The sequence below is a fragment of the Necator americanus genome, chromosome III, assembly GCF_031761385.1.
Source record: "Necator americanus strain Aroian chromosome III, whole genome shotgun sequence".
Taxonomy (NCBI): Eukaryota; Metazoa; Nematoda; class Chromadorea; order Rhabditida; family Ancylostomatidae; genus Necator; species Necator americanus.
Genome location: NC_087373.1, coordinates 2,645,477 through 2,672,687, shown reverse-complemented (window position 1 = coordinate 2,672,687; position 27,211 = coordinate 2,645,477). Strand labels below are relative to the sequence as shown.

General features: G+C 39.4%; 3 protein-coding genes across 4 annotated transcripts; 1 reads left to right on the top strand and 2 right to left on the bottom strand.

Annotated features, from left to right (window-relative positions):
• Positions 1 to 2,734: 2,734 nt before the first annotated feature.
• RB195_008421 (uncharacterized protein) lies at positions 2,735 to 7,870 on the bottom strand (the record flags this gene model as incomplete). Of its 2 annotated transcripts, XM_064194905.1 has the most annotated exons (6): positions 2,735 to 2,810; positions 4,297 to 4,360; positions 6,587 to 6,703; positions 7,157 to 7,220; positions 7,288 to 7,313; positions 7,846 to 7,870. In XM_064194905.1, 6 exons carry the CDS (start codon positions 7,868 to 7,870, stop codon positions 2,735 to 2,737), a joined length of 372 nt encoding a protein of 123 aa, XP_064046049.1. The 2 variants fall into 2 exon arrangements, with proteins under 2 accessions (XP_064046049.1, XP_064046050.1); XM_064194904.1 differs by lacking the exon at positions 7,846 to 7,870 and having other exon boundaries at positions 7,288 to 7,299.
• Positions 7,871 to 11,033: 3,163 nt separating this feature from the next.
• Positions 11,034 to 14,428, top strand: RB195_008420 (uncharacterized protein; the record flags this gene model as incomplete). The annotated part of the gene is made up of 7 exons (XM_064194903.1): positions 11,034 to 11,198; positions 11,260 to 11,361; positions 12,010 to 12,111; positions 12,583 to 12,666; positions 13,110 to 13,217; positions 13,866 to 13,997; positions 14,234 to 14,428. The coding sequence occupies 7 exons, from the start codon at positions 11,034 to 11,036 to the stop codon at positions 14,426 to 14,428; spliced, it is 888 nt and encodes a 295-aa protein (XP_064046048.1).
• Positions 14,429 to 14,516: 88 nt separating this feature from the next.
• RB195_008419 (uncharacterized protein) lies at positions 14,517 to 26,845 on the bottom strand (the record flags this gene model as incomplete). The annotated part of the gene is made up of 19 exons (XM_064194902.1): positions 14,517 to 14,780; positions 15,392 to 15,509; positions 15,570 to 15,748; positions 16,898 to 17,069; positions 17,134 to 17,276; positions 17,334 to 17,457; positions 18,419 to 18,562; positions 19,091 to 19,214; positions 19,329 to 19,431; positions 20,286 to 20,363; positions 20,456 to 20,547; positions 20,630 to 20,716; positions 21,386 to 21,508; positions 21,587 to 21,832; positions 23,127 to 23,260; positions 23,429 to 23,505; positions 24,004 to 24,204; positions 24,975 to 25,126; positions 26,716 to 26,845. 19 exons carry the CDS (start codon positions 26,843 to 26,845, stop codon positions 14,517 to 14,519), a joined length of 2,691 nt encoding a protein of 896 aa, XP_064046047.1.
• Positions 26,846 to 27,211: the final 366 nt, after the last annotated feature.

Here is a 27,211-nt window from a genome sequence, read left to right as displayed (position 1 = left end):
TAAATCGCTACCGATGGACTGACGGGGTGGTGATAATTGTGCTCCAGCACTTATATGAAAAGTAGAACTCAGTCCATTACCTTTATGATGAATTCTCTAATTCTATAAACAAACACTAAAATCACCAACCGACAAAAAAAGGGATGGGACGAGGCTCCCAAGAAATATTAGCGTCTGCACGACTATGAAGCCATTATCATTATTTGGTAGACCTTCATAAAGACTCATAAACATGTAAATATGACTCATGTACAGCAATATTTTTGCCTTAAAAAAGGTTGGTTGAGGAAAGACAACAATATCCTCACGAGGATCGCTACTAATCCAACAAACCAGAAGAAAGACGAGCCAGAAATCTTCCTGGAGGTGGTATTCAGTGCTGGCGTTAACAACGTGAACACCAATGTTGTAAGTCGACACGCTCATACTCGCAGAATGACCGCATCAAATCATTGTTCCGGGGTTAAAAGTTGTGAAGAAATAGGAATAGGTGTACGGGTACCTATTCCTATTCCTATTTTTGTTCCAGAAGCTTCTATGCTATAAGGAAGGTTTAGAAAACTTAGTGTATAATGTGATCACCCCAAACATGTACGCTTCAGTACTTCTGTCTACCAGCCACGATGCCCATTCGTTTAGGGGGTCCAGGAAGTGCATCCAAGCAGAAAAAGTAGGGGAATAGCAGCGGATGTCTCATCGCTCGGACAGGACCATCGGCTACATGCCCATCCAACATCTTCTATTACGATCTGCCGAGGTATCCAAAAACTCTCACCCCTTTCTGGAGACCTCAGCTTATACCCGTGAACTCCAACAGCCACCATGCTACCTAGGACTTCCAGCTAACGCTCAGTTACCAGAACATCCACTCGTGATCGCGGAACTCGACACAAGTAGCAAGTAATGGGAATTAAGAGGAGTTTATACCAACTCCGCACGTTTCGAGATGCAGGGAGTCCCCATCTCGGACGTATGTGGCTCGGTTGATGTAATCACGACGCATGCAACACATCTCACGACCTCATTCCGGGCTTCACTCGAACTCGGCCGTATTTAATTTTTCCGTCTATAGTTAGCCTTTTTGTCTTGAATATCTGTGTTTAGGTATAAGCGGCAAACATATACGTCAACACGGTGAAGTGTAGTTGGGTGAGGGGTGAGGGAGAGGGCACTCACTCACTCTTTTATTTCTGGAAGTAAATACTTAAAAATCTATCGAGGCCCTAAGACCTAAGCATTAGTTTTAGAGAATCTATGACATGTAGCCAAAAGTTAGTAAGAGAAAAAAGTAAGCTAAAGCGTCCAGAAATAAAAGCCCGGTTAAGTACCCCCCACTACATTTTCCACAGACAAGAAATTCCTTCACATCCACGTAGAAAATCTTTTTCGGAGACAGTCTGCGTCACTCTTTTGACATTGGCTCAACAATCCAATGACACTGCCGGAAGGGAATTCGCACGAGAGCACGAGAACATGCACTTTTGACTTCTTGCCTTCAAATAAGTGAAATTACTTGACTTCATCGATTTATCCATAATACGAAAGGGATTATGTGTAAATTCCACGTAAATCCCATCGCTCCTCTTAAGTAATACTGAATAATCATCTACAACCAACCGTAAAGCTCCGCAGGCTACTCCGCATGGACAACAAGGACGTATCGCACGCGCGCGCGTTAATTAGCTTCTCCTTAAACCTCAGTTTCTTCCTCTACGCGGGATTTGTTTGCATTTAGAAAGGTTCAGAACGGTGTGAACTGGTCATTCCTCGTTAATTATCACTTAATAATCCTCAATTCTATTCACATAAGTATATGTAAACAAACGTACTGCCAAAAAAAAAACAATAAAATAGAAAAAACGAAAATATGGACTATGAGAGAACTGTAGTGGATTGTAGAGAATTATCGAACGAAATGTATCGATGAAAACGACTGAAAATCAAATAGTGCACAAGCTGAACAAAAACCTAAGCCCCGGCATAGGCATTTCGAAACAGGATTTAATAATCGACACCGAGTGAAGGGGGAGTAAATAACCGTGGCGGAGACTTATCGATTCGCCTCCATGCCCCCCTCTCGAAAAGGAATCGACGACAGAAGCTATGTGGTGCTGTGCACGCTGTTGGCAATTTGAGCCAATGCCGATGGTGGTGTCCTTTGGGACCTTGTTCGATTGCGAAGTGCCTCGTGCTTCGTTTGGAGGATGGATATCTATTTCAGAAGATTTCGCTAGGAAATCTCCTGAAATCTCTCGTTGTTTTATCTTGGATTCGTACGAGTGTCATTTTCTGCTGTTTCCGTGCAGTTTTCGTGTCAATTCTATCGCACTCTGCTGTTCATAATCTTAGAAAAACTTCGTGAATTAAGCATATTCGATGTTCATAGTGCTCTATGACGGAATTGACAACCGCGATCGTAACTGGAGTTCTGACGACATTGTATCCATCGTTAGAGATTCACTTCTTAAGAAATGCTTTCTCATAGCTGACTTGAAACAGCCTGCTAAGCACTCGAGAAAAAAAAACGAGAAAAAACTTTCCGGAATATAAGGTTCAAATGCAAATTCTCTTTATCCAAGATTCGTTTATGTTTGAAACAAAAATGTGTATTCAGTAATAACGTCGTGTCGTAGCAGAAGAAAATGTTGATGTTGGTTGAACTCTGCACTGCGGATTCGGACAACTTTAGAAAGAAAAACAATTTTCAAAAGCAAGCAGTGCTGAGCAACAATCCTCATGTACAGCCAGGGAGAGTTGTTGTGGTTAACGGTGCTGATGTTGTTGGTGTTCTGCATTGTGGATTCGGACAGCTTCAAAAAAAAAATACGATACGAATAATGAACTAGAATAACATCGAAGTCAAAATATACAAGTAAGCGTATAATTAACGTGAATTTACAATATGAAGGCTGTAAACTTCAAATCTAAGCCATCAGCAGACGGATGGTGAGTTTTTCGACTGAACTTTTCTGTACTCATTTACTAAGATGAGGATATGGATTGTACTTTTAAGGCCTTTTAGTGAAAAAAGGAACTATAGCCTAGTTGATGTTGAAAACGCTTCTTAAAACGTTTTCAAAATCAACTAGACTATAATTTCTTCCCTCACTAAAAGATAGAGATAAGAAAAATGACAGTGAGAAAGCATAAACCTACCATTATAAGCAGTCTGAGAGTACTTAAATTTCAAAAAAAAAAGAAAAAGAAAAAGAAGAGAAGAACACTCGAACTACTAATCGTCCACGCTCTAAGTATACTTTAAATGTGCAGCTTTACAATTACACACATATCAATCTATTGCTGACGAATGGATTAATTTAGCCGATGATTTGTTGTAGCACAGAGAGCTTCGCTCCTATACATTCTTTTTTACCTGCCTTTCGCCCTAGAATTTCATGCCGAACGGGGATAAAAACCCAAAAGGTGTAGAAAAATGAAACTGCAGGCTGGCTGCCATCGTTATAGTTAAGTAAACATGTAGTCACAGTGTTTTAATAGGATTCTCAAATAATGAGAATCCTATTAAAACACTGTGACCAGGTTCTTGTCTTTTTTTCCCAAAAATGTCACCATGTGAGCAGTGTTGCAAAAGGCAACGCAACCCGACTGTTTTTCTAGACACTGTGCGCACAGTAGGTATCTGGAAAAACAGTTAATTACTTTAATTCATAGATGAAACGATTGGTAATGCACATAGGTGCTATAGGATCGAACCGGACCCTCCTCAGGTGAAGGGGGTTTAGCTCATAGGGTGCAGCTCAAGTGAAGGAGGTCCTTTCCCCAACCGTTCAAAAGTGAAGGGAGTCAGAGCACCGGCTCCGCCTATTGCATCTATGGTAATGCACCTTTAGAATCCTACACTTACGTTTGCTTTAGACATGTTCCTCTCTGTTTTTCTGCGTGCCTTTGCACTTTTTAAAAGCATGGCTCAACAATGTGGATTACGAAGCTATGAAAGACTGTGTGACTCAGCGATGAGTCAAGCTTTCAGATGTGACTGCTTCTGGAAGTACAACCAGTGTCTCGACTATTTTCAAATTAATTCCCTGCAGGTCGCCGAACTATGGTAACATACGTAAAGAAATATATACTCACTCTATTATTTCTAATTTACTATCCGAAAAATTCAAACGGATGCTGACCGTGCGCGACCCCAAAGATTCTGTGAATAGTGTCAAGTATTACCCGTAATACGACTAGACAAAAATCCATTTCCATTCACAACTAACCAAAAAAAAAACACACAAATCACATTCAGAACCGCTCATGTAGTCAAAAGAAGAAAATTACACTTACCACCCGGTGTCCACTAAAACGCACTTCAGATCAGGCGGACAGAAGTTGCAAGAGGTGTCGCATACTAAAAGCAGAACTGTTAAGGAATGAAAAGTCATTTTTCATTCAAAAACCTTTTTTCAGGGGAAAAATAAAGCAATAAATTTAACTTAATTTAATTTAATGATTAACAATTTAAAAAATTGAGGAAATTGCTATGAACTGATTAAGAATAATTTCATGAAACGATTAACAAACACTAACAGTAAGAAAATGCTTATATATCCACCATTTATAATAATTTTTGAGCATAATGGGTGCCAAACCGCTTGAAATGTGTCCGTGGAGATCAGTTTCAAGCTGATAGTGAGACCACAACATTTGACTTACTAGGAGACCAAATCCAAGCGACACAGACTGTCTCCACACCAGTGCTCTGCCGCTTGGTGTGAATTAACAGCGAAGCGCCTTCTTCGAAATGCATCAAATGACATTTGAAGGAATTCGTATTTCCTGTTCCTGCAGGCCGCATAGACATTCGCGCAATCCTCCAGACACTGAATCCGGAGTACGGTAACCATCAAAATTCTCCCTCAAAACCGTGTCAAAAGGCGGCTATACTACGTACAGTTGGATGTTAGATAAAGGAGAAGACTGTATCTGATACAATCGCCTCCTGATCTAATTTCAGATTGTGGAAATTCTGACAGTTACCGCACTTCCTATTCATCACCAGAGAAGCTGCGCGAATGTCCGACAGATTTACAGTACAGTTTGCAGATACAACGTGCCTAACTTAAATTTACACTAGTATGTGGCCAAGATCAGTACTCTTCTATCCAAAATATGCTTGCTTTGAAGACATTTAAAGGAGGCTTTTAGCCTCGCGATCTTATTCACGTCTTCAAGTTTGCAAAGAGTAGCCCGCATTGACTTCAGATTACTATTAGTGTTTTGCCGAGCATACGGCTTAAACAGATTCTGAGTCTCAATGTGCTTCGCACAAATTGAATTCTATTCTTTGTCGAGAAACGATTCCACACCGGAGTGAGTGGAAACAATGGGAACTGCGGATAGGGTCAATTCTTTTAGGCAATACGTAATATAAGGCTAGACGTAGGGGTGAATTTACTTGCTCAGACAGCCGTGCGAGGATGTCCTACTAAATTCTCCATTCAATCAAAAAAAAAGAAGGAAAAATTGCATTCCTATGAAGTAGTTAAAGTTAAAGTTTCTGATGAAGTAGTAAACTTGCTAAATTTACACTCCTCCGATGAAAATCCAACTTACGGTACAAAGTGCCGTAGACAATTACGTCCAAAACGACCCGGTTTCTAAACGCTAACTGTTGAGTGTGCGTGCAATATTGTGCTAAAAATGACGTACAACAACAGGACGCAGCGCAAAAGTGAAGGATCTTCCAGCAAACTATGTGAGCTAATTCTGAGCACACTATACGAATCAAACATTACGAAAAACTAATCCACGTAATTGTAAAATTGGTTAGGAACCAAAGCAAAGATATCCAGAAAACCCTTACCGAGAATCATGTTCGTAAACAGTATGATTCGTACCGAATGTACTGTAACGCGCACGATTTCTACTAGACACATATAGTCGCGTAAAAAAGACATGAAGCAAGGTGCAGCTACATAAGCGGCTGCGTTTGAAATGGCGTGGTGGAATTAGCAGTTGAAATCGAGTTGGAACAATCGCGAATTCCAGCAAGGAACGGTGCTATCCACGGTCCTTACTCGATCCTAACCGCTATGGTCCAGCGCAACGTTTCTAGCGCAGCCCCTTACGCAACTGCATCGTGCTTCATGTCGTTCTGACTTTACTACATTCCTCTCTTTCGCCTCAGTTGGACGCTCGTTACGGTCAGCGTTAACCTGGCGATTGGACGCTTGTGTACATGATTGTGTTGCACTACAATACCATGATTATTCTCAGTATTCATATGTGGGCAACCATAAATAAGTAATAGGAAATATTAATGTAAGTAATATACAAGTAATATTTGAGAAAGTATAAATAAGAATGCTATCCTTATATAAGGGTATTTTGGAAATAATTTGGGGCTTTCCTGACCGTCCCTCCCGTTCGAAAGGCAGCAAGCAGTGCTCTACTTGGACGTATCGCAGAAGCAGCCGGAGTGACGGCGACAAATTGAATAGGAATTTGTCAAAAATTGTACGTACACATTGAACATAATAATAAATAGGGAAAAACTTGCTATTAATAAGTATACTTGAAACAGTTCCTACCATTTAATAACGACAAAAAGAATCTAACGACTTTGATCACTTACAAACTTGGATACAGCGTGGCACAAGCGGACACACATCATCATGACATGTAGACAATTCGACCATCTGACATCTTGTGCCATGTCCACAAATCGTAGTGTCACAAGACGTTGAAACGGCTAAATGTCGCGTGTGTAAATAGATGGTCGTTACAAACAACAAACAAATTCCTGGTGGTCAGTGTTTCGTACAGATTTGTACAGTGAAGTGAATAAAGAAAAAGGGGGAGGCACAACCAACTGGCGCCAAATAATCGACTGGATTACAGAGAGGCAGATGCAGAAACTTAGCACAAAAAGTTGGAACGAAGAGTACGATTTTATGCTGAACTCGAACCAAAAAGTGAATTTGACAAAGTGTTGCCCTACAGTAGCGCGAAGACCTACTGTGAAGGCATCTATTTATTTATTCATTTCCATTATTTATTTCTTCTCAAAACAAGTACAAACGGGATTGCATCTGAGCTGTTGTTTGAATTCCAATAACCAGTAATTAGTGATACCTTCCTCATAACTCAAACACCACATGCATGCTTTGAACTCGCAAAATTGTTAGGAAAAATAAGAACTTACGTGGACCTGGTTGTGCAGTCACGAAGGAAGAAATCGAGAAGAGCAGAAATGCAAAGACTGCCATCTAAACAAACACTACAAATTGTAGAATTGTAACGCTTTCAAAGCATTCTAGAACCAGAAGAACTCACTACGGGACTCATCTGCCTCAAAGTACCTGAAAAACTCAGAATTAATTCGAATGCGGTAACATCAAGGTAGTAATATGATCAAGGATCGGATAGGACGACGCATCAGGAGAAAGAGGCGTCGCTGACCGGGAAAATGTTATTTTTGTAATAATATCAATAAGAATGAAAAAAAAAACAATAAGGAGAGGTAATAGAAGAGCTGTGATCAGTAAAAAATATTAAAATATATCACTTATATATGAGGAATTCGAACAAAACACGGATAGACCGGATTAACAAGACCAAAAACAAGCTTTGAAAAAAATAAAAATTCAGTTTTTACTAGAAAACATCTGTCTGCAATACGAAGAGGAAGTGATCGAAAATCGAGAGAATCGAATATTGCAAAACGTGATTCTCGAAATAATACATCTACAAAGAAAAGGACGATATTACCAGAATAAAAGTTCAGCTGAAGATTTCTCTTCAAACGTATTAAGGTTATATTGTTGGACCTTACCTACTTACGATACTTACAATTTCCGGGTGGAATTAAAGGTTAGACTCAACTCAACTCACTTATATAGCACTGAAACACCCACATCCATCTCCATGTTCAATTACAGGAAGAAGCCACAGACATCTGAAAAAGAATTACTGAAGACTTTTTATAAAGTAGTAATCTTCAGAGGATGAGATCCATTTATACAACTCTTTTTTTTTCAAAACAGATGCATGCAAATATATCGACAGGCGAATACAGTCGGATCAAAACCATCTGGAGCATAGCACCACTGCCTACGCAATTGCACCAAGCTATTTGTATAGGGATATCAAAACGACATGAGGCCCGTTGCGGCTGCGCAAGCGGCTGCGCTCGAAGCGGCGCGGTGGACGCAGCGGTTGGAATCGAGGTGGGACCATGGCGAACTGCAGAGATGGGTGCTGGAAGCGAGGATCCTTACAAGACCCCAACCGCTACGCTCCACCGCAGCCGCTTACGCAACTGTCTGTGCTTCATGTCATTTTAACTCAACTATAATTTTGACTCTACTGTACACCTATTGATTACGGCCACAGTGAAACCATATCGAGAAATTTAAAGAGCATTCCAGTTATAGTTGAACATCCGAAGACTGGTTTTGAATACTCGAATATCGTATGCTCGAAATTACGCGCAATATTTGAAAGGGGAAAGACATTTGATTTTTAAATCTCGAAAATCCTCCAATTTGAAAACGTGAATGCTCCCACTTTCAAATATCATCATTCAACTTCACAAAAACATAAACGTTGTTCGTACCTCTCTGAGTATTGCCCATGTTCCATAAAAGACGATCAATACCAATCTTGGCTACAGCTCAAGAAAATCAATAAACGTTGCAGTTCTAGTATTTTTATTCAAAAATTGACTGATTTTCCATAACTGTAGTATTGTTCTCGAATAGTCTTACTCAATATTCGAATGCCTCCACCCGACGAATAGTCCAATTCGAACATGTTCGAATACATAAATGGGAATATTTCAAAGATTCGACTATACTACTGGACGAATAGTTTTTCGAACAATTAATACGACGGATGGAACAATGATACTCACATTCATAAGATTTCGATAGTGGAGTATCAATGCGTCTCTTCCATCTTATACATTTTTCAGGAAAAAAAAACAGTTGTCACATATTTGTATTCAAATGGAAGATTTTGGTAGAAAATATAACCGTCACATATTTGTGCCAAAAGTGGATTTCTCCAAAAAAAGTTCGCTTTTCTTTCCTCCTTCCCTTTTTCTATATATTTAACATGACGTAAATTTTGTATATCTAAGGCTAGTGTCTTTGCGGTCACCGTCGAATAGGATGAGACAATCGGTTGTAATATGCAGCTGGTAATCCTGGCCGCTGCTCAGCTATTGATCGCCACGTTGCCAATTTCTAGATTTCCTTCGATTTTTCGCGAGCTCTTAACTTATTAGGTATGCTGCCATGAGTACTTTTATGTTTTTACTATTTCTCTGATTGGAAAATCTGTATTACAATATTATTGTGGTTCTTATGTGACATTCAAAATGTTAACGGTTGGGAATATCTCTGCAATTTCACTTGGACTCGATTTTAACGTAATTTCATCATCAAAAATTTAATAAAAGTGAAGCTTAACCTACCATGTAAACAGGCTGAATATGAAAATTTATGAAAGTCATAAGAAAACAGGCCATCGAAATAACTCTACCATTGAAACTGAGTTAATCGTCTAAGTAACATTATCTCCGTCATTCACTACATATGAGGACGAACCTAGTAACTCTCACCATCCCCCCCCCCCTCCCCAAAAAAAGGAAGAAAAGACAAAAAGAAAAAGAAAGACGGCTGGTCGGCTCCAATCCAGCTGCCACTTAAATCGACGTGTCTGTAGACAGTCATTGAAATCGTGGTGCGATTACGACCCTTATTTATGAAGGAACAGATCTGCTGTTTTCAATCTATGTTGACGTCCAGTAGAAAGTCAATCATCTGGTTTGATTTTTCGCTTAGACCTCACTCAATCTTTTGAAGATTTTTGAAGAGGCTTGCCAGATCGGCTGAAGTCGACAGTGCTTCCCTGATAGTATTCCTGAGCTATCTGCAGCAAGCGACAGGGCAGCCATCTGCCACAAACGACGATGTGGTTAGATTTTCCAAAAAATCAGTGGCAATTTCCAGTCCACCCGAAATTTCTGATGCTACAAAGACATGTCACCAGTAATGTGAGCTAGGCACAATCGATCATTTGTGGAGAAATCCCTGCGGTGCGACCGCTTTCGATTAAAGGCTTCACAACACGAAGCTGAGGTGGTACGGATTTCAGGTGGAGTATTCGTATAAGGGAGAGTAGATTATGGAGAGGGGGATGATTCCGTTCATTTCTTCCTAATTGCCATAGAAAACGGCCCGGAAGATACGGCTTCGGGCGTTCCGGCGCACTATTTTCTACAAGGAGTTCGACTGGAGCGCGCCAGCCGTGTGCACACGCCGTATCTTCCGAACCGTTTTTTACAGCAATTGGAAAGAAATGGACTGAATCACCTCCCTCTCCATAATCTACCCGTATACGAATACTCCACCTGAAATCCGTAACACCTCAGATTCGTGGGGTGATGCCTTTAATAGTGAATCATTCCAACAGATAATGGCGCGATTCCGAGGAATTGTCCAAATACACCAAACACACTGGATTTGTTATTGTCTTGTACCTACCATCGTCCATAAGTTACTTCGGATTGGTTAAGTTCACTCAACTACCAATTGAGTGCACTATACAGCAAATATTGGTATTGACATTTCATTATAACTGGAAACATAAAGGACTCTAGTGGTTTCTTCTGTTCTTTTGCAGTCCATAATCTTACCGTGAAGTACTATCTTATCAAAACTGTGTTCTGGTATGGATTTTTTTTTCGGAGCTGACTGAGGGCAGTCCTTAGCGGCAACCACACAGTACCGGGAAATTTTCGAAATGTATCGAATCGGAAATCAATGTGCAGATATAGTAGAGTCAAAACGTCATGAAGTGGAGCGGCGGAGATAGCGGTTGAAATCGAGGTGGGACCATCGTGAACCGCAGCAATGAACGGTAGCAAGGGTCCTCACTCGATCCCAACCGCAACGCTCTACATCAACGCTTCGAGCGCAACCGCTAACGCAACTGTCTCGTATTCTCATGTCGCTTTGACTCTACTATATTTGTCTTTGATTCCTTCTAGAAAAGAGATTTATTTCAGGAAAAGCATGCCTCCACCTGCGTACATTCGTTCTGGCTCGGAGGCATCGTTTCCATCTGCAACTGAAAGTAAAGATAACTCGATGCATGTGACTGGCTTAAGGGAGAAGAAATTATACGCACTTATTGGATGCTTAGCACTTCTAACAACTCTGGCTTTCTTTTTGTTAATTGTAAGTTTATTTTTCTCGGTATTTCTCCTATTAAATGGTTTCATTTAGTACCATTTTCTAGATAAATATAATGCTAATTGTCTCGCTTCAAATGAGCCAACATGGAATGAAGTTCTTGAGATTTCACAATGTTTACGACTCGACGAGTGGACAAATGGAAAAAGTTTGTTTATTTCGCATAGAGATATAGTATGCCATCGGTATTTATGTTTACCTGGGCGAAAGCGACGCGTTTTCAGCAATTTACGCATCTTATCCCTCTCTCTCTCTAATGCACATACTCTCTGGCCTCCGTCCCTCCTCATCGTACTCGCGCGTCGCAATCTTCCAGAGGAACATAAGTGCTGACTCATATAGTTTTATACTTCTTTTATTCAAAGTCTTTCAATCTTGGATATTGTCAGTAAGAGATCAAAAGATGAAATCAACAACTCTCAAGGAAACTATTTCTATGCCATGATTGAGTGAAACGTGCCAGATACAAAACAACATTTGAATGGCTGTAAGAAAAACTTTCAATTTTTTTTAGAAAGATCCATGTATTCAGAAAACTTCTTGGTTCCCGAAGAACCTTATATATTCCAAAAGAAATGAGATAAATTACGGATAAAATTGTTTGGGATTCAAGGTTCAAGGTTTCAAACACGTTTCAAGCACTTGGATGTGTTTCTATCTAAAAGCGGTGAAATCTTTCCAGAACTAGCGAAATATTATTGGGACAAACAATGTATACTGCATGCATCAAATAACGTCAATTGCATGTGTGTTTTAGTCAACTTGTGCATGGAAAGGAACATTCCCTGAATTTCAGGTGGTCCAGTTCGACGGGAACAATATCGATTTAGGACAAGTTGTTACAAATGGGAATGTTGCAGGATATAAGGATAAGGACTTACACATCCAAGGATCAAGAGTTTGTTTTCATTTATCCATTCGAGATCTCAGGACGATTTTCGCAAAGACCACGTCTTCTTTATCTCGTTTTCTTCTTCTGTAAATGATTCTACCTTTTTGCAATGGCTAAAGAAGTTATGCACTGACTAGAACTTACCGTTAGCGTTTAGATCCTTAGCAACTGTTCATAATTCATGAATATTCGATAAGAACTAAGGCGCACATGACAAAGTCCTGTCGAAAAACTCTGATCTGTGATCTAAGATCGAGTGACCACAAATTTTTGACGAGACTATGGAATTCTTTCGTTTGCAATCGATTTGTTTCTACAGCCCGTCCACAGTCGCATTTTATTGACATCTAAACACCATATTTATCATCATTATTCTTATGTTCTCTCAAATTAAATTATTTTTCAAATATGCTATTTTCCACGTAATTCTTGAGAAGACTGGACATGGAGAGAAATTTGCCACTCTTGATATTCTAGGTTTTGATCTCTGGTGCAGACAACAGTACTCGTCTAACTATACAAGAAAGTGGCTGCAGGTTTGAGAACACGGAACATTTCCAGGTGATTTTTTTATGTTCGCCAAACTTTACATGCTGTTATCGCTACAAGAATGACAGCGCTCTTACACAAGCCCTTGACTTTCGTCGTTTTCCATCTTTAAGCTTGACTCTATGTAAGTCGACCAGTGCAATTGATTTGCTGCAGGTGGCACATTTGTACGTTATCCGGAAAGATACATGTATCACCTCTAGTAATCGTCACACATAATACCTTTCCTTGGTGATTCAAAGGAAATGTCCTCATATATACAAAAAAGCGAAAAAGTGGAAAGCGATCCCGAAAAGTTTTTGACCATGCCTTTTCAATGAGATTTACATAGCTAAAGGAAGTGGATGGCAAAGATAGTTTCCGAGAATATGTGATGAAAACATTTACAACAACAGCAGAAAAGAATGGTCTTAAATACGGAAATGAATTCATTTCATTCCTCCTGAATGCTTCAGATAATTTCATCTCACACCTTACGTCCGCTGTTCAGCGCTCAACACCCTGTTATTGCTATCGATAAGAAGATCAAGAAACTTTCCACGGCCCGAATTGTCACCAACAAGGTATGGATAGATCATGCAGATCTTCAGAATCCTCAGAAATCATCCTTTTAATGTTCTAGAGGTATTGTCTGCATTCTCCACACATTGTTCTCACATTTTTTCTCGTGTAACCGATAATCGAAGGCATATTGCTAACGCTTAACATTTCTCTCCAAGTAGCACTTCAGCTAACAAATCTATAAAAGAATGAAAATCTTGCGAATTGTGCATGCAGTGCTTTCAAATAATTTTGATGCATGTTGAAATATTGTGTCAACGCTTATGTGTCAAAATACGAGGTTTCTAACCGGTTTAACTACGGTTTCTCATGACTGCGCACCATTTTTCCCACAACTAACCGTTTTTCCTGATCAAAAACAACTTTTAACTGTACGTAGCAGCGCATGGTTATGACGATTTGGGGCACAGGTTACTACGGTAGGTTGGCATACTCCAAACAGTGTCAACATAGTTCAGTCTTCCTTAATATTTAATTTAGTCATAATATATAGTCATTTTTAGACCTACTTTCTATGAATTTTTCAACTTTTCGTTGATTTTTAATATCGATCCACGTTATTCCTCTTTTCCTTATATTGTATTGCAAGTACTATAAGATATACGATACATATGTGCTCTAGTAGTGTAATGCGTCTGATTTTGGTTAAGATTCGGTCACCTATCGATGAAAACCTGAAGATGGAAGTTGAGAACTTGTCGATAAGAGGAAATGAAGGAATTCACATGGAAGCGAATGCTGTGAAATTCAGCGGCATGACATCTGTAATTTTCAACACATCGGTGAGAATTTTGAATTCTTGGCAGTTTGTGCATTTTCGACAGCAATCATAAGTGTTTGCACTTGTGTTTACTCGTTCAACCGTGATGCGCATCGGCAGTGAACAGAAACAGAACAATATGTTTGGATCAGAAAGGCACAGTTACCGTGGTTGCGTTGCGGTCGTCCGGGTGCACATAAGTACAGACCCCTACGTACGACCATCGTTCGAGACTAACTAACTGAGAACAATTTGCAGCGTGATGGATCTATACAACTGGGAGGACGTCTACGTTTCGACACTTCATCACGTGGATTACCACTATCTCCATCTCCAGCCCTTTCAGCATCCATAGATGCATATCGTCTATGCGTCTGTGCAGGAGTACAGAATAAGTTATTTCTAACACCCGGTAACAAACCCTGCCATTCAAGTAACGCTGTATGCACATAGAAATGCTAACAGATTTTTATTTAAATGTATAAAGATATTTATTTATTTAGAATAGTTTATCATTATATCATCATACTCTGACAAAAATTTACAGTATTCCACAATTTTTCAAATTACACACACTGAAATCTTCACGAGTCAATTCAAGGGGTTTTTTGAGTTTCAGTGAAATCGCATATGATGGTTTCGTCATTGTGAACGCATTATCAGAGAACCACCCTACGAACGGTTTGTTCAAAGAAATCCACGTAAATGGTGAAATGCCGGTGGCTTTGATAGTCAAAGAGTAGGTGACCGAGTCCATCTTCTTGAAATCTTCCACAGACACATTCCCAAACATGTTGAAGTCAACCTGAATTGCAAAATAGCTTGATCAGGGGAAAGGAATTCTTCTTGCATTGTTGTTATTGTCTAATTTTTATAGTTTTTTTTTTAATTTTTTTATTTATAGTTTTTTTTTCTTCTTAAAATTATGGGTGGCACTCTGCTCCTTTTTAGACCTGCATACTCCTACTCTAAAGTTTTGATACATCGATGTTAATGTGGATGAAACTTCTTTTTCTTTTTGTGAATCGCATCCACAGTACCTTGATGGGACTGCTTGTTAAACGCCTCGGTGAGTAATGAAGAAAAGAATTAAAGAACAACCATTGCACTGATAGGCTATACAAAATCAAAAAAACATAACCTTCCAACTGCAAAAAAAAGGAACAAGAAATCTTTTTTAGTGGAAACATTTCAGACACTGGCTATTTTCGCCCTAGTTTCAGTAATAGTCTGGTTACGGTAACCGTACAAATAGGTTCATTTTGCACCATTTATTTGCATATAGTGCTGCACCGCATGCAGATGAAATTTTCCTACAGAAACATTCCAGCATATTAGATATCGACACTAATCATTGAATTTAATTTTAAGCTTCTTTTAAATATCAACTCGCTAAAATGAAAATAAACAGCTTACCTCATAGAGTTTTTCCGGGAGTAGCACCGTTTCAGGAGACAGAGGATCACCAGCGCTATCGAAAAGACGTGCGCTAATCACAAAATCAGCGTCAGTCGTATGCCACGTGCGGTTTCGCCTATAAAATTCAATTTTTGTTGTTTAATTGTTATTCAGTGCCATAAATGATTTCGCTTACTTCATTAACGAAATCTCCCTAGCTGTTAGCGCCTCGATGTCGATAGTTTGTTCGTTACTATATACCGGATCAAAACCGTTGCTCCAGGCCAACATATTTAACGTTAGTTTGACTTTTTTGAATGTTGTCGGTGAATCGTTAACGACGGTAATTCCAATGTCGTTTGTATAAACAGTATACTAAACAATGCAGTTGCAATTAGATTGTTATACATAAGTCGGTGTTTTATGACTTTCTTCATTGTTAAAGTGCTTGGATAACACCGGTAGGAATGTTCATCAAACCTAGAACAGGACAGATTCCCGCTGATTCTCTTCTTTTTTCCACCTACTTTGAAGTTATAGTTTTTTATAGTTGTCTTCGCTTTCTTTTCCTATGGACGAGCACCCCATACGCACCTGCGCGGTCAGAATACTATTTAACTTCATGTAAAAGCAGTAATTTCTCATTTTTAACAAAATATAAGTTGGAATCGAAGAGTTATGAGTTGAAATTACAGTGCAACAGTTGCAGTTTTTCGCACACACACACACATACTTTCAGCATTAAAATTCCATTTCTATTATTTTTTGACTAAATGTACCGTAGAATCCAGCCCTTTCGGAGAGTTCGTTACGCATAAAACGGTCCGGTAATTAACTGCGACTGTACAAGTGATAACCGTCATGTCACTTGTAAATGGCTGCTTCAGAAGATCAAGGTGGAGCAAGCTGAAAACTGGTGAGTCCGAGCGAAGCAAAAGCTCGGCAAGAGGTCTCCATACGGCAACCTTGAGTTTTTTTCCACAGGATTTTGATATAAACTTTACCACCACATTCAAATGAATGCTGAATGGCAATGATATGTAATTCAAATCTGGTAAACTGGAAGCACCTACTCACTGCATGAGATTTTTGCGTACTAATCTGCGCCGTTTCAAAAAGCAGGTAAAGCTAAAAGGGAATGGAAGGAAGAACGTGAGTAAATGAAGGAAGAGTTGTCCGTTGAAGTGTTTTAAAAATTCACATAGTATATTGTGGCTATATTTGTCTGGAAGGACGCGGTATGGGCTCGGCTAGAGCAGAGTAGAAGGAAGAGGAAGTGAGTGTCAAGCAGATAAACCCCGGCAGCAGGAGTCACATCACAGCCGTCGCAACTGAACTATAGGACACCGCCGACTGTAGCAGAGCTGTCGTTAAGGTGGTTACTTTTTCTCGCTTCTTTTTAGCTGCAGATAATGTTTCCATAAATCGGCACATCTTAACCGCCGTTGGTAAACAAGGTATTTTGGGAGGTCAGAAATGATACAAAGAGAAATCCAAATCAAGTAAAAGTACGGAAATACTTACCACGGCAACAATAACAGGTGCAAAGAAACGTTTCGCCTCATAGTGTACCATTTTCCAATTCAAGTCGAAATCTATAGACGACCATGTGGGTGCAGCCCAAACGTCATTCAACTGCCAATATAGAGCACACATCGTATTTCCCATCCCGGAAGGTTGTAGGAGATTTTGGTACCTAAATATGATAAATGGATAAGCAGTTTCGAGAGATTTCACGTCGAAAAACAAGCAAACAAAACCTCCTGTAGTGCTCTGTTTGCACTTTATAGGCGATCGCTTGATGAGCTTGCGAGAAGTACGCAAATCGATCTATGAAATTTGGTGAGGTCAGATAGTTGCAGTCGTGAAGATTCGCAATTGATTGCGAACATTGAAATGGGATCTGCATTAGAGGAGGTTCTCATTCAAGAGAGTTATCAAGAAATCACAAAGCACCTACGGGAAAATGAGTGAAAACCATCACAAGATTTGTTAGAAAGCCTCCTGGATGATGTTGGCGATGTCGCAACGTTGTTGACGAATAAAACCATTCCGAGGAATTAACGTGATTCAGCATGGTATTTCTGAATAAATACTAGATAAGATACATCAAGTGAAAAAAAAAATCCGACCCCCAAAGTCGGCTCGAAAAATAACGTCTCTGCCCGCATTTTGTACTCAGAACTTCAGTAGCGCAGTCGAAAAACTCAGAAGTTCTAGGTGACCCTTTTTCGAATGATTGAAGTTACTTAGCTTAATACTGTTCTCTCCTGAATTTGAATGTTTTCTCGCCAAACATCACCTGATAACGTTATAGCGTTTGTAAGGCTACCAGTTCTTTTTAACACTTTAGGTGTTCTCATTCGAAAACCAGCAAACGAATAAATGAATAGTAAATTAAATAATAAGTAAGTAATAAAACTAAAACAAATAATAGTAAATAATAACAAATAAATCTCATTGATCATACCCAACATTAATGAGGTTAACCTTGATAGCCAAAGAAATAAAATTGTAAATGTTAAAGAAAGTGTTCTTGAGTCTATTTTTTTTGTTAAAAAACAATATTTATTGTGGTGAGGTCATTAGGAAGACATATCGCATATGTTCTCGACTATGCAACTCTGAAGAAAGTGATGAAGGCGAAATAGTTACCTGAAATAAAGCGTTGCTGATAATATATTGTGTCAAACTTAATACAAGGCGAGGTCATAATAAATACTTTAAATGACTTTAAAATAAATTTAAAAAATCATTGGAAGAAAGGACCACTAACAATTTACTTCTCCCACTCTCGACAAAGAAAAAAAAAAAACACTAGCTCAGCGAAAAAAAAGAGGAAAATGGATAGCCAGTAAATTAGAAAACACTACGGAAACTCTGAGTTGATCCTGAGAAACGCAGTACAAAGCAAAAACGTGCAGACATTTGGTCAATCTTCAAAGTGCACAACATTTAGAGTATTAACAGATCTTGAAGAATTCAAGGTGTAAAAATTTGAACAGAATTTGAATGATTCCACAGATTGCAAAAAAAAAAACTTACGCAAAAGGTAGACTTTGCACACCAAATTCTGTCGCGCATCTTGGAGTCAAGTAGGAGTCGTCTCGCCATAGATTCGCAATCTCATCATAGAAATGTATATCACCAAATCTAGGGTCGCCAGGAATATCTGAAACTCCACCTTCCCTGAAAGAAAAGGATATTTAGGGCACTAGCGGTGACAATTGCAAAAAAAATGATATGTTGAACAGTCCTTAGTAAAGTTATTTCTCGGACCGTCACCTCTCCAGAGCGGCTCCACTAGAAGAAAAACGCTGATACGGACTTTGTTGATTGAGCGTGCAAGGGACGTTCAGGGAAGAATTTTACAAAATCTTCAAATTTTAGGTTTTGTTATATTCTCCACCATTCTGATGGAGGTGATAGTTCAACCGTAAAATATCTTTGGTCCCTAGAAACCCGTTTGTCACAAAGCTGTCTGTGCGGGTTTTCAACTGCTACAACACCTACACCGTGGTTCACCACTGCCTTGGCGTTCGCACAGAATAAAACATAATACAAGCTAGTTCATTCATAGAATAATCTCTTCCAGACGTGGGAAAACCAGAAAATTTTCAAGAAAAATCTAAACTTCTAGGCCCATTTTTTTTTTTTTTTGGCCTCTGTCTTTTATTATGCTAAGCAGTTCAATGAGGTAGAAAAAACAAGTCCAACTCCTCAGTTCGTACTCCATTGCTAGGACTGGATAGAAGAAATGGACGGGATGGATCTGCAGCTTCAACCAAAGGTTTGATAGTTTCACCGTAGAGCTTCAGGTAGTCTTCAACTTGTTCATCTTCTGCAAAAATATTCTACTTGGCTTCAGTGTTGAGAATTTCTTAGGGTTTGAAAAGCTTTTTGACACTTTTTGACAACAAAAAAGAATCACAAGGAAAAAGTCGGGTGAGCATACCATCGTAGTTTTCCACACTCCACCAATGTAACCTGATCGCAATCTCATTTTCATTATTTCCAGCCCAAAGCAGGACGGACGTGTGGCGTTTAATCCTCCAAATCTGCAGAAAACGGTCATCTCATTCAAAAAAAGCAGTTAGATACTAACTGGAAGAAATTTACTTCTATTTCTAGGGCAAAAATCACTGTATTGAAAGCTAGTCTATAAAGCTCGTGTTCGGTCAAAAATGATCATTTCTTTCCCGCTCAAGTTTTTAGTTGGTTGCGCAAAAAAGGTTGACAAAATTTCTGCATCCTTTCTGCATCGAACAGCATGAATTATGTCCGGTGCCTTCGACTTTCGGGAAGGTAGAAGCCCAGTCTTTGTGCTCACACACACTCTTCACTAAAGGCAGCATGCCACGAATCCGAGCTGGTGCGGATTTCAGGTGGAGTATCCGTATACGGGGTCGTAGATTATGGAGACGGGAGTAATTCCGCTATCTTCATCACTGCAAACAGCCGCCTCCAGAATGCTGCTTTGTACGACGCCATCTGTTGCAACTCTCCACCCCTTGCGCCGCCTCCGCCCTGCGATTCGTCGAAAATCAATTTGAACTGCCCCGATAGACAGTAAGAGACGCTATGCGTGCAAGGGTGGCGCGCTGCAATAGAAGGCATCGTACAAAACAGCATTTAGGGACCGGCTGCTTGCAGTTATTCAGGGAGAGATGAGCGAAACCACCCCGGTCTCCATAATGTACAACCCCTTATACGGATACTCCACCTGAAATCCGTACCACCCCAGATTCGTGGTATGCTGGCTTTAAAATAGGGTCAAGAAAATATTGTGGCTGTGCAAATGCCATTTAAGCGTTATATATTAGAGAAAAAAAAGAAAAAGAAAAAAAAAAGAAAAAAAAGAAGAAAGAAGAACTGTAGAAAAAAAACTAAGTACTCGAGTCCAAGAGAATACCTGCTGCTTCACCTCAGTCCTCACTGTAGTTAGAAAATTAATGTCGGCGGGATAGAGAGCACAAGCAAACATGAGATCCTGAGAAAAATGATACAAAATGTTGCCAAAAGAAAACAGCAAATCGAACTCAACGAGTGGAAGTTAAAAGCCTTCTGAAAATGAATACTCACTTGCCATAGCAGAATTCCTTTTTCGTCAGCCAAGTCATAAAATTCTTCAGATTCATACATACCACCGCCCCAAACTCGAAGAGTGTTCATACCTCAAATTCAATCATCTTAGTTGGATCCGTGCGATGAATATCAGTGCACCGAGAGTCGAGAGTTATAAAAAACAGTTTTCACCTGCATCTACAGCAGAATCCAACAAAAATTCCATTCTCATAGTATGATTCAACGAAGGGAACATCGATACAGGAATCCAATTAGATCCTGAAATCAAATACGAAGTAGCACTACAGAACTGAGCGGAACTGGAAGAGTTCGTTCCGAAAGCGTTTGTTCCACTTTTCACATTCATTCTAACAGTTTTCTAAGAGACGACAACCACGAGAGGAAAAAAGGTTTTTTCTTCACTACCATATATTCTCAACGTTACAATCTAATCAATCCAAGAGAGAATTTAAAAATTGCGCTTTCAAAAATCTTGTTTATATTCTCCCAGCTTCTGGAAATCTTTTTCTTTTCAAAAATGAAATTTACCAACAATCGTAGGTACTGAAAAGAGTTTGTGTGGTTTCCTCACAAAGTTGAGTCAGAACAGAAATCGACAACTAGGTGAAACGATAAAAATGGACGAGCTGACACCCAGCTGCAGATTTCTCCCAGCTGAGAACGAATGGGTAGAAATTAAAACGAGGAATGACCCGCTCTACACCGGATAACTAAATAATTATTATTACTAATTATTTCCAGATACATGAAAGCAGATTTCTTTTTGTTTCTCAGTGCATAACAGCTTGCGCAATGACCTAACATAAAAAGTCAAGCCCAATAACTTAAACAAAAATAAATGCCTTTCGCCCTCTGCGCTTCCCCAATCGAACGATCATCGGTCTGACAAATGCAAACAACGTCATGTAGCAAGCATGTATTACTTACCTTTTAGAAAGATGGGCCTGTCGTTAATTTTGAAATAAAAATGCCGCCCTTGATGCTTGCAATACTCTTCCACGAAATCTTGGATCAATTCCACGTGACGAAACCCAATTCGGCGTGAAATTACTGGAAAAGCTTCCGATAACATGCTCATTTATCTTACGTAATACAATTGAAATTTAGTTAATGAGAAATAAAACATACTCTGTTCACCGGCTTCAACAGTGATGGTATAAAGCTTCTGCTGTCCTTGTCCATTAGGCCACCATAGTTCAACTCTTTGGTAGGGAAGAGTTATGTTGAATTGCAAAGCTACCGGCTCACTACTGCCGGAAACACTATAATATAGCCGTTTATCCACGCCCAGTTCTTCTATTTTGACTCTCGCTGAGATCTTTGTTCGTTCATGTTTGACAAAAACCAGAATTTCGCCATGGACAAACCATGAATCTGAAAATGATGAGTCGAAGAAATCAACCATATTTATAGCACCAATGAAACTCTTATATCCAACATGCATATGACCGCTAGACGCATACATGCAGATTGACACGTAGTGCTTTTTTCCTAGTTCCGCAGAACTCAAAAATTGCGCCCTACTTATGACGGCCCGTATGACAGCCGTGCGCGTACAATTGTAGCAGACTCAGTCCAGAGTTCAGTGTTCTTATTTTTCTAGACAGCTCTGGTACCAATTTATCGACCCCGAAGGGATGAAAGGCTTGGCGAGCACTAGGGAGGTTTCGAACCATCGGCCGTGTTGTTACAGCAGATCTCTCAACGACTGCGCTACACCCAGATTCTTGGTGAGATTCAGAAACTACAGCAGTGGGCTCAATGTGAACGAGGAAGAGTAATTGACACATCGTAAAATCCTCTATAGGGAATCTGCGCACGTTTATAGGTGGTGATTCACTTGTATTACTGGAATAGTTTCGTGACATTTCAGTTGTTGTTGAGGTTAATTTAACAAGTCTAGCAAACTCCTTCTTCCATATAAAACTTGTACTTCTACTTGTAAACTACTTCTAGTTATCTCCGTATGTATAGTGGCGTCAAAACGACATGAAGCACGGTACAGTTGCGTAATCGGCTGCGCTCGAAGCGGCGCGGTGGGGCGTAGCGGTTAGAATCGCGGTGAAACCCTTCCTGGCACCACCCAGTCCTGCAGTTCACGATGGTCCCACCTCGATTTCAACTGCTTTCTCCACCGCGAAGGTTTGAGCGCAGCCACTTAAGCAAGTGCATCGTGGTTCATGTCATCTTGACCAGACTATAGGCTCCGGTATTTATGGTTTGCTCAGACGACTCGAGCAATTTTGATTGCAGCAGCGTATAGAAAAGCAAGAATGTGCTTAATTGTGTGTTAAGTAGAGGGATGTTGACATTGCAGCAGACACGACGAAAATATATAAGCAAAGACAATTAATCCAATAGTATTCTTTTGTAGTCGGTTCATAGCGACCTGAACCATGGTGCAGTCGTGTAAGCTGGTGCGCTCGAAGCGGCACGATTGAACGAGCGACTGTGATCGAGGTGAGACCCTCAATGGTTCCAACCACTTCAAGGAGTTCGAATACAGGAGATGTTGATCCCAACTCGATTGGAACCGCTGTCTCCAGAAGTCTGTTTCAAGCGCAGCAGTTTAGGCAACTGTACCAGACTTCAGGTCGTCTTGACCCGACTATAATACAATAGAAATAAAAATAGAAATATAAATATCAAAATATGAAATGAAGCATACTTGCGGATCGTTCAGTGCTCCATGAAATATCATCAACAAAATAACCATTGAATGCTACAATATCAACATGTTTCCAAATACCAATAGCGGGAAACGATGGTCCCCAATCCCAACTAAAGCTGTATTGGGCTGTCCTGAAATATTGGACAACCATGATCACATATAAGTAGAAAAGCCAAACAGAGAATCAAAGACGATAAGCGACATTCAAATAGCATCAAAAACACTGAAACATCCTTGGATTGTTATGTTTGGGGTGTACAACGTCTAATAAAACAGAAATTTCCGAAAAAAATCCAAACCTTATAAAATTCGGATGACATTCGCCATTATATACGGATGGTGGACATACAGGTGGCACTAAGTGCCCATGAGTTTTCTGGAAACATTGGTATCATCCTTTGAGAAAAATGTCACCTCACATTATCAATAGCTTTTTTCACCATGCATACGCATCACACGTTGATTTATTCATGAAAATAACACCATCTTATCCATCTCTAGGGTCCCTGAGATCATAATCCTCTTCTCTTTTTTGCACCTCTATTTGTCCTTTTCTGGGTTTGGAATCCCTTCTTTAAGATCAGCAGAACATAAGGTCATTCACTTCTTTTGACCATTTCATGAAGTGAAAAACGATCAGAAATTCGCTATATACTATTTGCTGCATCCTATTATCTCTTCTATAAGGTAGAAAATTTCACCGTGGATGTCTTCGTGGTGGGAACTCAATCCCCTAATCCCACGTTGTGTCTCAAAGTGTCGAATACTGTGATGCGTTTGCACGCGGTTAAAAGTGATTTCATTCTGATCGATGATGATATGATAGATTTAAGCACACCCAAAAAAAAAAAAACTTGGAAGCTATACAACTAACCTGATACTCATTTGATTTCATTTCAGCATACAAAACTGGAGATATTAATTGAATTTCGATGACGTTCTTTTCAGTTAAAACTTCTTTTACGTCAACATCGTATTCCACAAACTGATTATTGGTCTTCAATATTGAGACACCATTTAAAACGACTGATGATATAGTAGCGATTCCTTTAAATCTCAGCAGAACAGTACTAAACTGAAACAAACAATATAAAACCTTTGCAATTCTAATGGCTTTCTAGGAGATGATATATTGTGTGCTTGATTTATCCCGTTTAAAAAATTTGCTCTAAAATCTCGAAAATTCAACTCAACTCAAAAATTTGCCTAGGCCCTATTTCACCACCAAGAAATTCGAGCACTTTTTAAATCCTATTCCTTGCACGGAGGCGGATGTTTCATGTTTGAGTTGCTCTTTCGATAATGAATGAAAAAAATTCAAACAGAATCAACGCGTGAACCCGCACTTATCGCAGTCAGTGATATAACAATGATTCCGCGGGAAGTGATTCATTTCCAGTCGCTAGAAAGTCTAGCGAGAAATCATTGTCATTATCATTTTAGTTTTAAAAATGTCATCTTTCCTGCTGCATTCTTTTTATATTTCTAGTATAAAACGGAGCAAACAAATTGATTTGACAAGGTCCCATTCTAAGGTATTGAAAGAGAGATAAATCAGAACGATACATATGTATCTGTTTCCACATTAACCTCCCAATTTTCTGCTATGACATAGGATCTAGGAGGAAAATGAAAATGGAAAAACAGGAGGACGACTAAGTGTATTGTTGACGTTATTATTTTCGGTTTTTTAATGGTAACAGAAATCCATGCGAATTAACCGGAAATATATGAAATTGACATTATTGGAGCAAGGCGCGTGAGAGAGTTCAAGCAAATAAAAAAATGTCGAACCCAAAAAAATTATGGCAGCACTTCTAAGAACACACGTGAGGATGAAACTACCTCTAACGTCCTCTTGTCCACTTCGAATATCTTCGTGTAAGTCCAATTTTCATGAGAAATCCATCGAAGATGCAAATGGTTGTCAGCATATAATGGATCGGGAATGACCCCGACTCGATGCAAGTCAGAGTAAATATCACCTGGGACCATCCCTGAATTACATGCTATTATTAGAAACTATGAAATATCTGCTTCATATTCACATTCAATATCTGCTTCATATTCAGTAACCCAGCATTCCTATATCGTTTGAGAAGCTCTAGACACACAGTCTATTGTTACAATTATGGAGATTACCGGAACAATAGGAACATCGCATAGAAAACATAGAATATCTCCCACCAATCAAATACATACAAAAACAATAGAAAAACATTCCTTGTTATTTCTTCAGTAGATAGAAAATATATACGCATTTATCCTTCTTCGATCAATTGCAACACGTGTTCAATTAGGTAAACGTGGAGATAAGATGGTGTAATGAAAAAAAGACGAGGATTTACAACGAGTCACGCGTGCAAATAAAAAAAGCAAATAACGTCTGGTGCAAATGATGTTTTTTTTTCTTCGAAGTATTGCACTGGGTACGCTATTCCCTTGATAAGAACGTTTGAGTTTAAACTAGTGGGTTAAGATGTCCCAGAATTTGATAAATCGCGGAACGATTCGGACTATACACGAATAATACCTTTGCTAAAACAAATTTTAGCTTGCAGCTGAGTTTCTTGCATGATACGCGGCAATAAGTACATAAGTAAATAACACAAAAATAAATAAGTACAGTCGGCGTCATGTGTCTTCAACCGGGTGACCGCGACATGCCTTTGATCGAAGAAGAGAGATTGACTCTGTGAAAATAAGGTAGAAAAATCGCTTGTATACGGCACCCGGTTCGAATACATTCGATGACGACTGTAAGTGAAATAGCACGTTCTCTAAGTGTAAATAATAAAATGACATTTATGTAAAGGATAGACCACGCCATTTAACAACGTTGACCCTCACATAAGATCCAAAAACACCGAGAAGTTATCTTTAGAGTTAAAGGCATCATCCCACGAATCTGAGGTGGTATGGATTTCAGGTGGAGTATTCGTATACGGGATCGCAGATTATGGATAGGGGGGATGTCTCCGTTCGTTTCTTCCTAATTACCGTAGAAAACGGCCCGGAAGATACGGCTTCGAGCGTTCCGAGGCGCCATTTTCTACAAGGAGTTCGACTGGAGCGCGTCAGCCCTGTGCACGCACCGCATCTTCCGGGCCGTTTTTTACGGCAATTAGGAAGAAATGGACGGAACCACGCTCCTCACCATAATCTACGACCCCGTATAGGAACTCTCCACCTGAAATCCGCACCACCCCAGATTCGTGGGGTGATGCCTTTAATGCAAGAATTACAGCGTACTAGACTCAAACATTCATACTTGGCACTTGGGATGTTCTTTGGAGAACTTTTATGCTAAGCATAGATAAATACATGAATTCTTATTAATCTAATTAATAATTATTCATAATTCTTTATCAATACATGAATTATTTGTGTATACTCGTAGTTAATAAACTTTTACAGACCTACATACACATGTGGACTTCCAGATACAAAAGAAAGTCATATTCTTGAGCAAATCGTTCATTGTTAAAAAGGTAGGTGTTAGGTAAAAATGTAAATATGCATTGCCTAGACGCCAATATCGATTAAATTGTCGACTGCAGAAAAGATTTATGTGATTTCTACTCACCGCCTCCGTGAATGGTTCCATTAGAATTGTGGAATTTCCATTGACCTTGTAAATTAACGATTTCAAATTGTGGACTGGCAAATAATCCTTGGAGCTGTAGCAGAAACACGAATCTAATAATGTCGTTCATCTGGGAAAGCGGACGACAAGTGACCACTTCTGATAGTAATGGACATTTGATAAGAAGGTTACACAGCACAGGTTGAAAAATCACTGGCCGCCAAGGACGTTGCGGAACCGTTTACATAGGAAAATTCATGGAAAAAACAAAAACAAAGCGAAGGAAAGCCTATACATAGTGCTGAAGTTGGATTTCTTGAACAAACTAGTGCTTCAGGTCCTGAGATACTCAACCTACTTACAATTTACAGCTTCAGGAAGAAAAAAAAACGACACACGTGTGACTCTTGAGGTTTATTTTTACACAACAAAGAATCCATAGTAGCATCCACGAAAAAAAGAGCTCAAAGAAGTCCTCTAGTTCAATAAAAAAAAT